At 35.0% G+C, this 15537-nt stretch overlaps 1 protein-coding gene across 1 annotated transcript; it reads right to left on the bottom strand.

The window, feature by feature from the left end:
* Positions 1–5495: 5495 nt before the first annotated feature.
* Positions 5496–12088, bottom strand: LOC142352871 (neuronal acetylcholine receptor subunit beta-3-like). The gene is made up of 5 exons (XM_075405026.1): positions 12057–12088; positions 10960–11109; positions 8857–9011; positions 8102–8257; positions 5496–7710 (listed from the first exon to the last, which is right to left on the bottom strand). Exons 1-5 carry the CDS (start codon positions 12086–12088, stop codon positions 6599–6601), a joined length of 1605 nt encoding a protein of 534 aa, XP_075261141.1. The 3' UTR covers positions 5496–6598.
* Between the last annotated feature and the right edge of the window lie 3449 nt (positions 12089–15537).

Genomic DNA, 15537 nt, shown 5'->3' with positions numbered 1-15537 from the left:
GAAAACGGCGTTTGAACAAAAATTCCCTTTCTCGCTAGTGGTTTTTGTTCACATTGATTTTTCACTTTGATTTTTACTGTTTTTTTTTCAATTTTTTTGATCCCTTTTTTTAAAATGGTTTTCCCAATTCATTCACAGTCCGTTCTAGGTCTAGTTTTCTGGTTAGTCAAATATAATTCTTTGAATTATACGTCAGGACTTGTCCTGCTATGTTTTGTTTCTTCGCGTTTTTAAATTTTTGGTCACACGTGACTTACCTCGCTCTCAAAATTGACTTCCTAACTTTGAAAGCGACATACATTTATTTTTATTCAAAGAGATAAGGTCAACTGAATGTGTGTCACTCTAAATGAAGTTTATTTTAGAGCAGCTAATAGAGGCAGCAATAACTTATACAGATTCTTAATCAAAATATAACTTTCTCAGCCTTCAATGAGAAAACTATTCTTTTGGTCTGTCTTTAATCTAATTCCCATTTTAACTCAAAAGTAGTAAATTCCATGACATTCCGTAAATTAAGCGATATTGATCTCAAACGAAATTTGTAGCAATCATATTAGTATTGTGGTCTTTTTTAAGAGGTTTTTCGTTTGACCAATTTTTTCTCAGACTCGTTTGATTTCTCCTAAACACGGGATAGAGAAGTAAAGCGGCTGGTCATTGAGTGGTTGAGCTCTTCTGGAGCCTTAAGTCATACTAGTCTCTAAATATGCGGTTCAACAAACTGTTTTGAGACTAGAATTTCACGGCGTGAAGGGGGTTCCAGATCTTAAAAGTGACCCCTCAGTCAAACCCTTCTCTCCTACTCACTCAATCCCCTTGCTCTTCCCATGGGTTGATGGGTATGTTTAGCTTGAAGAAATATGGTTATCAGGATATTAACTAGATTTTTAGTGGTGCAAATTTTGTAGTAATATAATTTTGAGACTTTCTCAAACGACGTTTAGCAATTATATTAGTCCTGTGGTTTTTTTCGCGTTTTTTTATTTAACAAATTTTTTGACCGACCCATTTGAGTTTTCTTCCTCTGTTCTTAGTCTTAAAATTTTGAATACCCTCTGTCAACCAAGTCTTTAACCCCCGTCCACGCTCCTCCGACCGGACGATTTGGACCCACCTCTCGTCCAGCTTTCCCCACACCACTATCCTCATCACTTGACCCCCCCTTCCTCCCTCACTCTACTCACACCCACCTAATGCGTCCATAAGCCCCAGCTGGATGCTACCGGACGGATTGCTCTCAACTTCTCGCCGGTTGTTTGAGAGCAATTTGTCCGACGTTAGTTGGTTATGTTTGACTACTTTCTAACTCAACGGAATAAAAAATTTTCTTTTTACATTCAAGCGTGCTCCTCACCACTGGAATGCTAACCATAAGATTGAATGCAATAACATAATTTAAATGATGCTGTTTTAAAAGATCTTTTATCGACTTTCAGTGTTTTAAAGTATTATGTAGGTCATTGAATTGTTCCGTTACTGTTCTTGTCTATAGTTTCGGTCAGCAATTCTATCGAAAATATGTTGACTTTGCCGACAAGAAAAGGAATTATAAGTTATGAATGATCTGATTTTGAAACAATTTGAAGCCTTTTTTCTGTTTTCGTTGAATGGTCATTGCGGTGTTCAGTAAAATTGGTCGTATCTTTTGATAATTTATTTTTGCTTTAATGAGAGTTATTTTGAAACATTCAAGAGTTTACGTTCTTCTACGAGGTTTTTCTCGAACTGGATTCCATTTATCAGATGGCGATTATTTTAATTTCAAATGTGTCTTAAGGTCGCCATTTAACAATTTCCGAGTTTGAGCGTGAAAGCAGGTCAACGGTTGGATGGTTTTGATTGCTCTCGAAAGAAATTTGAAGCAATTATTGTAGACCTGTCTTTTCATGCAAAATGTTCCCTTGAGCGTTTTTGCGCTTTTGTTATAGAGTTTTTCTTTGACTTCTAAATTGAATTTTTCACACTGGTCTTTGCCGTTTTTCAGTGATCTCGATTGCTCTCACTCTGATCTGAAGCTTCCAGCTAAAATAAAAGTAATTTCGGGGTTGGAAATCACAAAGGCCTGATAGACGAGTGCTTAATGCTTCTGTCGAGAAACCTGGAGGTCGCGGGTTGCAGCCCCGGAAATAATTGCTCCGCCTGTTGCTCGAGAGCAATTTGTCCAGCGTTATTCAGTTTATGTTTTTAAATATTTCAACTTTGTGCATTTTGTTTTATTTTCTCTGCCAGAATATTTTTGTAAATTTGTAATAGAAATATCTAAAAATCACAATGAGTGATCTCAGAACAAAATGATCTCTTATCACAGTGGCTGGTGTCAAAACATTTGACCGATGAAAAATATATTTGTTCCGACCCCTCTCGTCTCATGAGAAATCATTTGGGCCTGAGATGAAGCACTAATTAGAGATCAATCTGTTGTGATGCATTCTTATTTGAGATCAATCAGCTCTGAGACATTCGGATCAGAGGTCAATCTTTTCTGAGATGAGACAAACTCATCACAGATCAACTTTTTTGAGATCAGACATTGAGATTATTCTGTTGTGATGCATTTTGAGCAGAGGTCAATCTGTTCTGACAATCTGTTCTTGACTGGACGCTGTGATCAGAAATCTAACTCTTCGGAGATGAGACACTGATCAACGGTCAATCTGTTCTTTTTTAGGGCTAGAGCTCAATCTCTGTACTGAGACTTTCTGATCAGAGTTTAATCACTGAGACATTCTGATCAGGTTATTCCCGTCTCAAGTCATGCATTCTGATAAGAGGTCATTATGTTACGATTTTTCTGATCGGAGGTCAATCTGTTCTGAGATCAGATGTTCCTATTAGAGATCATTCTGTTGTCAGACACCCTGATTGAAGCTTATTGAAGCTTAATTTTCTGCCTCTTGGGAAATTTTGTGCTAAAACTATGGCCAACCTATTGATACTTAATGAGACAATATGTGAATTTCAGCGCCTTTTCAAAACCAATAATGTTTTTATTGCATGTTCAGGACTGCATTAGCTTGCTAGATAGAAGTCAAAGACGTTACTGATGAGCCGAATGAATTATTCAACTACACTGACGACAATCATATAATAGTTGTGCGTGTTAAGGACAAGTAAGGAGCTGCAATCCGAACTCTTGAACTAGTTCAGCAAAATAATTGTTGAGAAAGAAAGCAGAATTATTATAAATCACAAAAGTGCATAAAAAAAGAAATCACCCGTATGAGAGACCCCTGCAACAGGCCTGTGCAACAGACACTTGCAGTAGTCACATAAAGACCCTAAAACAGACCGTGCCTAATGAGGACGTCAGTAGAAACGAAGGAGCGTGAAAACAGAATTGTTTTCCGAGATCAGACAGGTCGGTCATAAACTCATTAGTTTAAAATCAATGTTTTGAGGGAGGCATTGTTAAGAACATAATGACTCTCTTCGTGGTCGCAACTTTTCCTCCCCTCAGAGAGTTGGTTACATGCAAGGAAGGGCCGGGTCGAGAGCAACCCAACCCAACAGCGGAACACTGATACTCAGGCAACGAAAACCATTTTTTGACATTTTTTCACATTTGATTTAAACGTATATTGAACCACATGAACAGGTCAATCAAATTTAAATGTTAGCCCCTGTTTTTAGAAATTTTCTCAATCGGTTCTGCGCCTTGGGCCCTCTTTCTCAGCTCCACCACGGACAGTTACAACATTTACTGTTGCACATTCTTTCAACAACCTTACCTATACTTCCTATTACAATAGACCATTTAAAGCACTTATATACTCTTATAAAAACAACTTCTGGAAGTTCCGCCAAATACCTGCACGCAGTATGTCTCAAGGGCGCTGCTAAAAGATCATTAGAAGAAAATCACCAAAGTTTAAACAATAGTCATAGTTTTTTTGAGAAAAATGCCTTTTGTAGTTTAGTAGCAAGTATTTTCAGTAAAAATTATTCCTTAAAAAAAGAGCAAAAGATTTTGAGAACAAGGGGCAAACTTAAAGTTTATAATTTTGTTTTGTGAAAGTTACCTTTGATAACAGAAAATTAGTCCAATAAACGAACCACATTGAAAATAATTGTTAACAAATAAGCATTAAGATTCTGTTATTTACTGATTAACAGAATAAGATAGGTAGTTAAAATTATTTAGAACTACATAATCATGTAGTTTTTAAATTGCACTTAATGTTTTCAGAAGTTGTTTACAAAAACACTGGCGCCCGAAAACGTGTTTGCTTTTCAGGCCTCCAACAGCTCGTTAGACATCATTCAATCTTCAAGATTTTGAGATACAATAAGAACTGTAAAACATACACCGATTAACGTCGGATGAATTGCTCTCGAACGATAGGCGGGGATTCAATTTAGAGGGAGTGTAGCTCAAGATAATTTTTATAAAATCTATAGCGGCTGTACCATTTCATTGCTCACACTTGCTTTTGTTTTAGCAACAGACATAATATCTGAATGAGAGCAACTGAGATTACGCAAACAAACATTATCCAAGCGTGAAAATGTCACTTGAAAGCAAAGAAATCTCTTGAACAAAAGCGCCAAAATGGTCAAACAAAAATTTTGCGTAAGAAAGATCATTGCCTGTACAACAATTGGTTTTTATGGGTGCAAAACAATCCACCCAGGGTTGGATCCAAACTCTCCATATCAGGAGCCCCAAACAAAAGAATTCACAAATCGGCTATCCGGCCCTTGTTACTTCCTATGCTAGAATCGCTTTTCATTTATCAACAAATTTTGCTTCAGAGTCAGAGCAACCGAGATCACTCAACAAAGGAAAACAAGAGCCCAAAAAGTCACTTGAGAAGTCAAACAATGTTCTAGAACAAACTAGCAAAAAATGTCTAGTAAAAATTGGATCTATTCTGTCCCCCTCCAAGTGTTTTTTTACGCCTCCAGTTACAAATTATACGTTGTTAGATAGCACGTTACTTTTTAAAAAATAATGCACGTGCGCCTGGGGGTTATAAAACATGTATTCCCACTAAGCTAGGGGGGGAACAGAATAGATCTCAAATATCAACACGTTTACAATAATTGCTTCAAACTTCACTGGAGAGCAATTGAAAATTATTTTTTTTAAAAAAAAAAAGCGAGAATAAAATCTGGAAAGTCTAGTTCTATGTCAATTAATTCAACCTAGCGAACCTGTTAATTTCAAGACAAACCAATTGAAGAAAAAATAACCATTGTCATGATTTTTTTTACTCAGCGCCGATATCTGAATATCTCAGGCCAAAACGAGAAGTTATAAATAGCTAAAGCCGTACCAAATTTCGTGACGGCAGAAAAGAATCTATGTATTTCCAAAGTAGACTCTATTAGGCAGATGTGAACTGTCAACTTTGGCTAAGATTATAGATTGCACTTTGATCGTTGACGAAAATGTAACATTCAGTTTCAAATAAAGAACGATCTGATAAGTCTTTCCTGATCTGGAATGGTTCAACCAGATGTCTTTTTTCATCTGGGGTGGTCTGATCAAATTAATTTCGGGTAAGATTTTATTTAAATTGGAGATCATTTTGCTTTGGAATGGTGTGATCAGAGTTCTTTTTTGTGATATCACTTAGGAGTTCTTTATTTTCTCGGACGGTCTGATCAGAGACCATTTTGATCTGTGACACTCGGATCAGTTGTCATTATGGTTTGCGACAGCCTGAATAGAGTTCATTCTGTTCTGAGTCATTGTGATTCGAGGTCATTGTGATGTTGGATGTTCTGATCATATGACATTCTGTAACGAAGCTGGGCGTGGAATGTTACCTAGGTAAGCTTGACAAGCTTGTCTATTGTACATAATTCGCATTTCTTTGTTTGAAAGACAAGCTAAATTAAATGTGTTTCAATTTGAACTTCCTTCCACCTTGTTAAGAACTGATGCGCGCATAAACTATTGTCAAATGTTGCAGTTTACAAAAAATAGACTCAATAAAACGAATCAAACAAAATTTACTGCAAAATTATATCATTTAAATCGGGCAAATCATAACTTTTGGGTAGCTTAAAATGGCTCATATTTGGGATGATTTTTAATGAAATTTCTCGACGTGAAACATGAATTCTGTTTCCTTTCTTCGAGTGCGGTAATCTCGATTTTTTGCTTTTGCCTTATAGCTGGAAGAAGTTTAATGTTGCGCTGATAATATTTTTCTATCGTGTTAAAGATCAGATCAACCCATGAGATCATTGAAATTTTTATGGTTTTAAAAAGTATATGGCCGTAATGTATAATCTTAAGTTGGACAATTAGGCAGGGGGGGGGGGATTTGATTAGACAAAATTTCCATTTTCTGCGAAAATTAGTTTCAAATCTCGCTCTTTCTCGTAGAAAACAACTGAAACTGGGGTGTTTGTTTGAGCGGGGTATTCTACTTCCCCTCACCCCCAGTCTACACCTTAGTCAGCATAACTCTTTGACCATCCTCCCCATTAGTATGTGCTGGTTTTTGCTTACTAAAATTGCATATAAAACATAATTAATGGGGGAGTATAAACGACCCGAGGCTGGGCTGGAACCAGAACCGATTAATTGATCGTTTTCCCAAATTAAAACCAAGTTTCTATAATAATTGATACAAATTTGAGATTATTCTACAGGTGCACCTTGGGCGTGGTAGCTCTTAGCCTCCCATGCGAGGAATGCAAAGTAAACAGTGACAGTAGAAAGGGTAAACGTATAGAAGAGGTAGAAAATTTTGTCAAAACCCGCCGCGATCAATCGCCACCGTTTCAATGCAATATCAGCCGCGTCATCTTTCGCCACAATCGCCAATTTCGCAACAATATCTTTCAAATAATCCTCAAGCATAGGAGAACAATCAGCAATCACGCGTTTTGTTACTGTTTTGTCTATTGGAGACGAATTTTGAGGCGGTTTTGAAGTTTCGGCTGAAGGTTGAAACTTGTTCTTTTCTTCACAAATTACAGCGTTTCCGTTTCCGTCACTTTTGGAGACATAGAAGCCGCCTTTACTGTCAGTAATCGCCATTGTATTTTGAAAGTCTAGCACTGATGCTTCGCTGGCCGAAGTTCCGCAGTTTAGATTAATTATGTTAATTTGAGCATTATTTGTACATTTTCGAGACATTTTCGGTTTAACAACTTTTTGGTCACTTTTTGCCGAGCTGCAGCAAGATCCGACACAACAAACAATTTTCGACATGCATCCGAGAAAGTTGCTTATCAGGTCGACGAATGAGCTTTTTCCAAGTTTTTCACAAAACAGGAAAAATTTAATAAGCATTGAATTTTCGTCGACCATTTCGTGCGTTATTCTAAAATGGAGCATTAGTGTAGTTGCTGTTAGAATAATTGAGCATCCAAGCATAACACTTATAACTGTATAAAATCGAGCAATTAAGGGAAAACTATCAGCCGACGGAGGTAAAAATTCAGCAACAATAACTTGATTGACATACAAGGATAGGAAAAGGGTGATGGAAAACCCTAACTTTTCCCCACATTCGCTGGGAAGCAAGAAAATGACTGAACCCAGCCAGCTTAGAAGCAGTGAAGGAATAACGAGACTGTTAACGTAGAAATCGGGTTTTCGTTTCAGCTGGATGGAGTATTCGATGTAAGGGTACCGGATTCGTTCTTTTGGGTACAAAGGGTGGTTGTAAATATCACTCTCGTAGTCTTTCTCGCTTGTTACGTCATCGATTACCCATTCGATGTTGCCGACACGACTCTCCATTCCTTAAAAGGAAATAAAGCTTTACTGTATAACAAAAGTTACGTTTGATTATGGTGAAAAAAAAACAAAGTTTTTTTAAATGACATTTACGATTTCATAGCCTCAAAAATAAAAGTGCTTGACGACGTTTTACTCTTGCTCAAAATGTTCAGCTATTTCTAATAACCTAACCAAATGGATCTTAATAAAGCTAAGATGTTAAGGTGAGTTAGTGTAAACTCATCCTAATAGTTAAGGAAAAGTATAGTAGCTTAAGGGTAAGTTAGGGGTGAAAAATTGTATGCCTATTAATCTCGGGTGGGAGTGGAGAACAAAATAGATCTCATACAATGAATGGCTTCCGAAAAATCTTGATTAAACTGTTTAATATACAGTTATTGGTTTTAAGCTCACCTGTGTTGAAATCAGATTTCTCTAGTCTCATGAGTGCTTCGTGGTATGTCCATGAGTTGAGTTTGATCTTGCAGTTCTGTTGATCGAAGGGGAAGTAAGTCACATCTGCCTGGCATTTTGTATGAAGTATCATTGGCACACTCCAGTATACTAGACCTGACAAATATTAAACATGTTGGTTTATAGTTCCCACTATAATTATCCAGGTGTAGGATGCTGACTCATAAAAAGACTTCAAAAGTCTAGTGGGGGGGGGGGGGGCAGATACTTACATATACACATTGACCAATTGACCATATATATAGTGAGTCAATACTCGCAATATACACGACATAGCATAACAGTTTTAGTCCAGCTAAGTCTTTTCATGCGTCGAGAATCATTCGCCGAAATATTAAGCATTTATTTTATATGGATAAGTAGATTATAAAAAGATAATTTCAAAAATAGCACGAATGACAGTCACAGAAACGGCAGAAATTGGACAAAAATAATTCCAATGAAAAAGGTAAACCGTTCAAAAAATTTTGATAAAAAATGAGGTTAGAAAATAATTATGGATCAATGATTGAGAACTGTTTTATTTGAAAGATCAGCTATCAAACTCAGTGCCACTGCATAATACAGTCTGATCAGATTGACTCTGACTGATTTCAGTCTCATTCTTCCCTGCATATTCTCTGATCAGTCAATTTCATACTGAGTATACACTGTTCAGTGTTACAATATCGCTGAAAGTATTTCAAACAGTGTACCATTGTGTCCCACAATACATGGGAATGTGGCATCTTGTCTGTTGACCTCGAAGTTCTCTAAACTGTTGGTGATCATCATGTCGGGCACCCACATGTCCACCGCCATCCGCCTCACTTCCTTTATTCCACCATATTCCGCCGGATCCCACTGTATTCTAAGAATTGAAAATTGACCGGTTTTTTTTACAAACAAATTGCAAAAAATCATAAGGTGAAATTTTTATTACTATTGAAGATAACAACGAAAAAAGAGCAATTATGACGTCAGGCTAATTTTTCTGCATTTTGCAGAGGCAGAAAAGGTTTTGTTCTCGCAAAAAAAACTCAATGTCCAATTCTGCATACTGGGAGAGTTTAAAAGGATTACTGAACAGACTATGGAAAATGCATACCAGTTTTCTAAACTGGCAAAACTTACGTCAGGTTTACTTTCTGAGAAAAATTTGAGCACGTCCGGAAATCAAAATTTGAATCATTTGATGGCGAAATTTAAAATATTGTAAATGGGGCTTGCCTTTACGATTGTCAATTTCTGACTGGCACTTTGAGTTCAGTACGGGGTCATTTTTTAGCTTCAGATGTGCTAACAATTTTATTATGTATCAATTAATTACAACTATATTGTAGTTTACAAACCCTGACACCACAAAACAAATTTTAAAAATTTCCCTTTTGGCTAATTGTCTTTACTCTTTACTCAAGGTTTCATCACTGTTCATTTGAGCTTTTTTTTGCTTTTTAAGAAAAAGAAGTGGTCTTTTGGAGGCACTTGTTTATTTGATCGAAATTTTGATACTTTGAAGTAGACTTTTGGAGTTTTTTGATGTTTCCTGAGCATAATAGCCAAAAAAAGTTTTTTAAAATTCTGTAGATTGGTTACTTGCTAGATTTAAAAACACGATTATGGTTGTTGTGATTTTATTTTGCAGCAAAAAAATTTTCAAACTTTTTTAGGGAGCTCTGACAGATTTTTTGTAGACTATTTGTTTCTAATATGTAGAGGACTGTTTCTTTTAGTCTGAGAAACCTTTATTTAATTGTACCCCGGAACATTAGATTTTTTAGAAGCATTTACATTTTTGCACTTCCAATCTTTGGAAATTTTATAGAATAACAAAATTTTGATAATAGATAATAGTTTAGTGTTTTTTTCACTTTTTGAGAAAGCTTTTGAATTATTTGTGAAGTTTCGTGACCAATGAAACTTTTAGTTATTCAATTGATATTGATGTTTACACAGAGGACACCATTTGATTGAAACGCAATTTCAGAAGAAACAATAGTCAAAAAAGTTTTCTTCTAATTATCAAAAACAAATTATGAAGGTTTGCATTATATTTTTGAGCCTTGCAATCCCTGAACTCCTTAACTCTCAATCTTTTGGTGTTACTTTTCAGCAGTGAAATTTGGTAAATCTTTTCAATTTGTTCAAGAATGTAAAGAAAACAGAAGAAAACAGAAGACTTTTATTCCATCTTTACATATGGAATAAAAGTTATCGCTTTTGTTGATTTTTTTTCCAATTTATGACATTTGCACTTTTTTATTTCCACGGTTTTTGAAATCACTGATTATTTTTCAGGAAATAACTACAGTTTTCCTCAAAATTGGCTGCAGAATTTATGAGGAAACATTTTTCTGCCTTAAGTTTTTAGATTTTCAAAGTTGATTTTTGTTGTTTTGAGAGCTCTAAGCTCCCTGAAGTCTTCATTGTTCCAAACTCTTTTCAATACGGAAAAACTTTAGCTCAAACGTTCAAGTTTTTAATAAGCAGGAAACATGAAAAACGGAAGACAGGAAAGGCGAGAATTTTTGTTAACAATTTTTGTTCATTAAGAAAAGAAAACAAAATAACCAATCTTCTTCGTTAAATTTTTTGGTCAATTAATTTAAATGGCTAATTATTAGGCTTAAAACTGTGAAGAATTACTCGTGACAATCAAAAATCCCTTTAGTCTAGCTAATTTTCTTTTTCAATTTTTTGCTTTAAAATGTTAAAGTGCTCCCGTTCTTCAAATTTCGGGAAAAATATATTCCCCACTGGAACTGCATTAATTGAAAATAATTTCAAATTTACAGAAATTTATTGAAGGGCGTTGTTACCTTGGATCGAACCAGAACATCCTGATCCACGCCAGAATTTTAAGTGTTTCTTCTTTCACTGACATCTCCATCAGTTCTTTCACCACTATCTTGGCATTAACACTTACACTCAAACTCTCGTTCCTGGAGTCACGCGGGGGGAATAGTCCGCTAGAAATAGAATTATACTAAGAAAATGATTTCATTCGCAACATGGAGTAAGTTGTTTTCCAATATAGCTCCTCTAAATTAGTGGTGTTTTAGACTATAACCCCTCCCACCACTTACCAAAAAAAATTAGAAGCATTTTTTCGTTTGTGCACCTTCCCCTGCTTCGTGAGTGTGAATTATTTGTGGCCTCTAAGTGTACGTGAAATATTTTTACATAAAGATTTAATATGCAATTGTATGCACTCTGGTTATATGGGGGATATCGTACGGGGATAGGGGGTATGGAAATAGGGTTATAATTTTTCATCGGGGCTATAATGGGATAAAGCCATTGAGCACATCAAACAGTAAACATTTTTTGGGAGCTTCCTAACCTCTACTCTCTGTGACGTTTTTAAATTAACTATTCAAGTCTGATTAGATGCCTGACTAAGGGTGACAGTACAGAATGTGAGCAAATACTTGAAACACTTATTTGCGAGTTCGAAATAACGGATATATGAACTGCCAGAGTCTGGAGGTTTATATTTTTTTAAACAGCGCAAAGATTTGGAAAGCGTGTGCTTCAAATATATAATATTGCTAGAAAAAAATACCTTCCATGTTTTAAATTTTTGCGCTGCATAAAAGAAAGTCTGGCGAACTAGAATCTGGCAAGCTTACGTGACTCTGCTAAAGTTACTTGCATTTTTTGACTTCAATCTCTAACCGCTAGGTGGTTCTCGGGGAATGCCAGATATCCTCAGTAACTTCTTCAGAGTCACAGAAAGTATACATCAACTATACACAAATGTGTCGAGAATGGCTGGTATAGAACTACATTTTACAGCGAGGTCTACAAAGGGAAAAAGCCCAAAATTTTCGTTTTAGTGACTGTCCATATTGAGCAAAGGGTCTATTTTCAGCCAAACTTTTCCTGAAATTTTTCTTCAATTTGTTGCACTTACTGAGTTGTATTGTCACGAGAATGTTGTTGCATCTTTTCGGTTTTTCCAAATGAGAGACATGAAAAAAAAAGAAATATAAAAATGTGAAAAAAATAGAAAAATATGAAACTGAAAATCAGTGCTCTCGATTTTCAAAAAGAAATTTAAAACGAGATGAAAGTCGATAAGCTATTGACCCTGTATGCTTTTTATTGCATTATCTGTGACAATACAGTCAATATAGCTGAAAAAGTACTCTACTAATTGTGAGTGTGAGCAGAGTATATTCTTAGAAATATCGTGTATTGCATCAATTTTTACTGAGACAATAATGTATTCTAATGCTCTGACAATTTCAAAAAATACAATTCTGGACCTTTCTGAGGTTAAAAGATTGAAAATATGTTTGTCTTGCTATATCTTATAACAAATGGTTATCAAATGGTTATTGAAAAATTCCTACAGAATCGCTACAGTAGACCTTTGCTCTCATTGGTTCATTCGAAATTTCATTTTTCATATTGAGCAATTTTTTTGAGAGGTTGTTAGGTGTTTCTTAAAGAGATAAATAAATCCAAATATACATTGAATGACTGAATTTTAATTCTTAAAGAACTAGTTAAATACAGTCAATCAGCTAGGCAGACTCTCAAAATATAGATTCATAAGTTTTTTTTGCCCTGCATTTTTACAGTATGTACTCTTGTTTTGGGGAAAAAATAGATTTCTCAGCCGTTTTCTGCATTAACTTGCGCAGAAACTACTAAACTGTAAAAGTATTTTGTGAAAAATTCCTAATTTTTTTCTGAAAAAAGTTTAAAAACACCCATTGCGTCTCACATGCTTATCATGATGAAGTTGTTGCGTTTTTCGTCGCAGTTAAGCTGCTAATTGCATATTCTTTTATTTTTCTTAAACATGTTAATTTTTTTCACTCTCTGGGAAAAATTCCAGAAACACGGATAACATTTGTTGTCTCCATTTAGATTTAAATACAAATTTCACGTTTTCAAATTTAATCGATATTGTTTTTCCCTTTTTTACGAATTTCAATGTTTTTTTTGAAAAATATGACAAAATTAATTTAAATGATCAATTTATAAGGATATTTTTAAAAATTTCATCATGTCTCGAGCCTCTATTCATGCCAATGTTTTTAACAGAGTTTCTGAAAAAAACTGTCGCTTTTTTGTGCAGAAAATCCATTGATTGTTGTAGAGATTCCACCTCTAGTTTTGAAAAACAGTGAGTTTTTCCGAAACAAAAGCGATGGTAAACAGTGATTTCTGTTAAATGCCTCCGAGTTACTCACCTTGTAGCGAATTTTTAATCTTTTCGTCAGGCCTGTTCTATTCTTATATCTTTATTTTCACTGATTTATTACTTTTCAAAACATAACGAATTTTAAAATTTTATGTTATTGAAAATGATGCTGGGATGATAAACAAATAACCTACATAGTTGTTCGAAATTTTCCAAAACTGAAATTTCAATTCAATATTTTAATTTCAAACCTCGTAACTTGGTTCAATCAGTTTGATAGTACAAAATCAATTTAAATTTTCATATCGGAATTTAATTTGAATATTGAATCATCATGAAGCAATATAAAAATTCAGAAAGTTATTTGCACTTGCTCAAATTTGCATATATTTGCTTAACAAGATTTTATCGGGCTTAATTTCTATGATTGCCTCAGACAACTGGTCAATAACTTTTGGTTGTGCAGAGACCAGTTCAAGTGAAACGTTTTTATTGAGGCCAGAAAAAGTTTTCGGAAACGTACTGAAGATAATTACTTTGACAGAGTTGCCCGATTCAGTAACTCTTTGTCTCAACTGTCTTTCTAAAAATTTTCCACCCAAAAATCCATGTCAGTTTCGAAGAGAAGTGAAAAACGTTTTGGAAGTGGAAGCATGAAAAGATTTAAGAATAGAAGTTACCCTTCAGGCTGGAAAGTTTTCGAGAAATTTTAACTTGATTCCCTAATCTGGATGAAACTTGATTCCTTAATCTGGAGACTACCAAGCTATTTGTAACTATGTTTGGTTGAACTCATTATTATATATATATATATATATATATATATATATATATATATATATATATATATATATATGTGTGTGTGTGTGTATTTGTATATAAATATGAATACAGCTTCTGCCTCAGTGAGGCCCCAGAGGTAGTGTATTTACAATTTTATTGCCTAATTTCGATTTCTTTTAAAAAAATGTGCACTTAAGGTAGATTGCCTCACTCGAAGCAATTTCTGTTTATGCTCTGTACAGTTTCCGGGGTCACCCAAACTTCGAGCAGAAAAATACCACATACGCATGAATGACTTCGATCACAAGCCAATTTTGTTTGGGACTTTGGCCCGCGACCAATAAAATGGTGACCGAAAAATTGATGGCTGGAAATCTCGTGTTAAAAAGCGCAGAAAATGGGGCTAAGGTCAAGAAAATTTATCTCGTGTTACAAAACGAAAAAACTTTTTTCTGTGTTAAAGTGAACTTGAAATGAAGCACACATCTGTGTGAGTGAGTGCATTGATACTTGAGGCAAACCAAATTAAATCTAAGCTAAATCTATATACATATTGAAGTTGATATGACACTGAGCTGTATTTTTGTATCACTATTGTACGTACTGGTTTCTCTTGTACCTGTAACAGCAGAGCAGTTTTTAGCTGAAATAGTAGTTATTTTCACAGCTCTGATTTATTGTCGAGCATGGGGTGGGGGTCGAGCATGAGATTCACAGAAAAAGGGGGTGCGATATGCAGTGCTAGTATTTCAATAGATCTCGAACAGTTGGAGTCAAACGTCGCATCTTGAACGACAATGACGAAAACTGTCTCAATTAGTTTCTAAATGTTAATGTTAGACATGCTTCTATATTTAAAGAAATTAATTAAACTTGGTGGCTTATAACTTGATCCAGTTTTTCCCTTTATCTTTCATATCTATCTTCCGATATGAGACATTTCAACTTGTTTTTTTTAACAAACTCGCGAAAAATTTTGCATCGGTTGTTCTCAGTCCTTTAACCAATTTCATCGTTTTAATGAATTAGATCAAGAGATCTATGGATTCGAAAAAATTCCAGATGTTGCATTATTTGAATTATAGTCAAAACAAATATCTTGGTTATTAAGCTGATTGTTATTTTTGATAATTGAATCAGTTTAGGGAATCACTCAACTGTAGTTCAACTTGAGAAATGAGTCTTATTATTTACGACGTCAACATAGCTGCAGATGGATGTATTATATCTGCTCTTTTTATTGTTCCGACGCCACTTGTGGGGCAGGAACTATGTGCTCAAATGGGTTTATTTTGTTCAGTCAGTTTCGGTCGATCGATATAATCATCGTAGAGAAATGTGAGTGGTATCATTTAAAAGCTCGTCCAGCGTAGAAATTGAAATTGAAAACATTTTTTTTGAGTTTCGTTTATTTTTCAGGAGTTATTGAGGTCTAAACTATGTTGTGAACACGTGA

This window comes from Convolutriloba macropyga, chromosome 14 (assembly GCF_964194025.1).
Source record: "Convolutriloba macropyga chromosome 14, txConMacr16.3, whole genome shotgun sequence".
Taxonomy (NCBI): domain Eukaryota; kingdom Metazoa; phylum Xenacoelomorpha; order Acoela; family Convolutidae; genus Convolutriloba; species Convolutriloba macropyga.
Note: the sequence above shows the minus strand (reverse complement) of the source record. Positions and strands in the feature narration are given on the sequence as shown.

Bases quoted from the DNA above. Each gene is read 5' to 3' on its own strand.
- LOC142352871 (XM_075405026.1), bottom strand. From the start codon at position 12,088: ATGCAACAACATTCTCGTGACAATACAACTCA. The intron at 9,012-10,959 runs GTAACAACGCCC...TTCAATTCTTAG, and splicing joins ATGTTCTGGTTCGATCCAAG to AATACAGTGGGATCCGGCGG. The intron at 7,711-8,101 runs GTGAGCTTAAAA...TTTCCTTTTAAG, and splicing joins GAAATCTGATTTCAACACAG to GAATGGAGAGTCGTGTCGGC.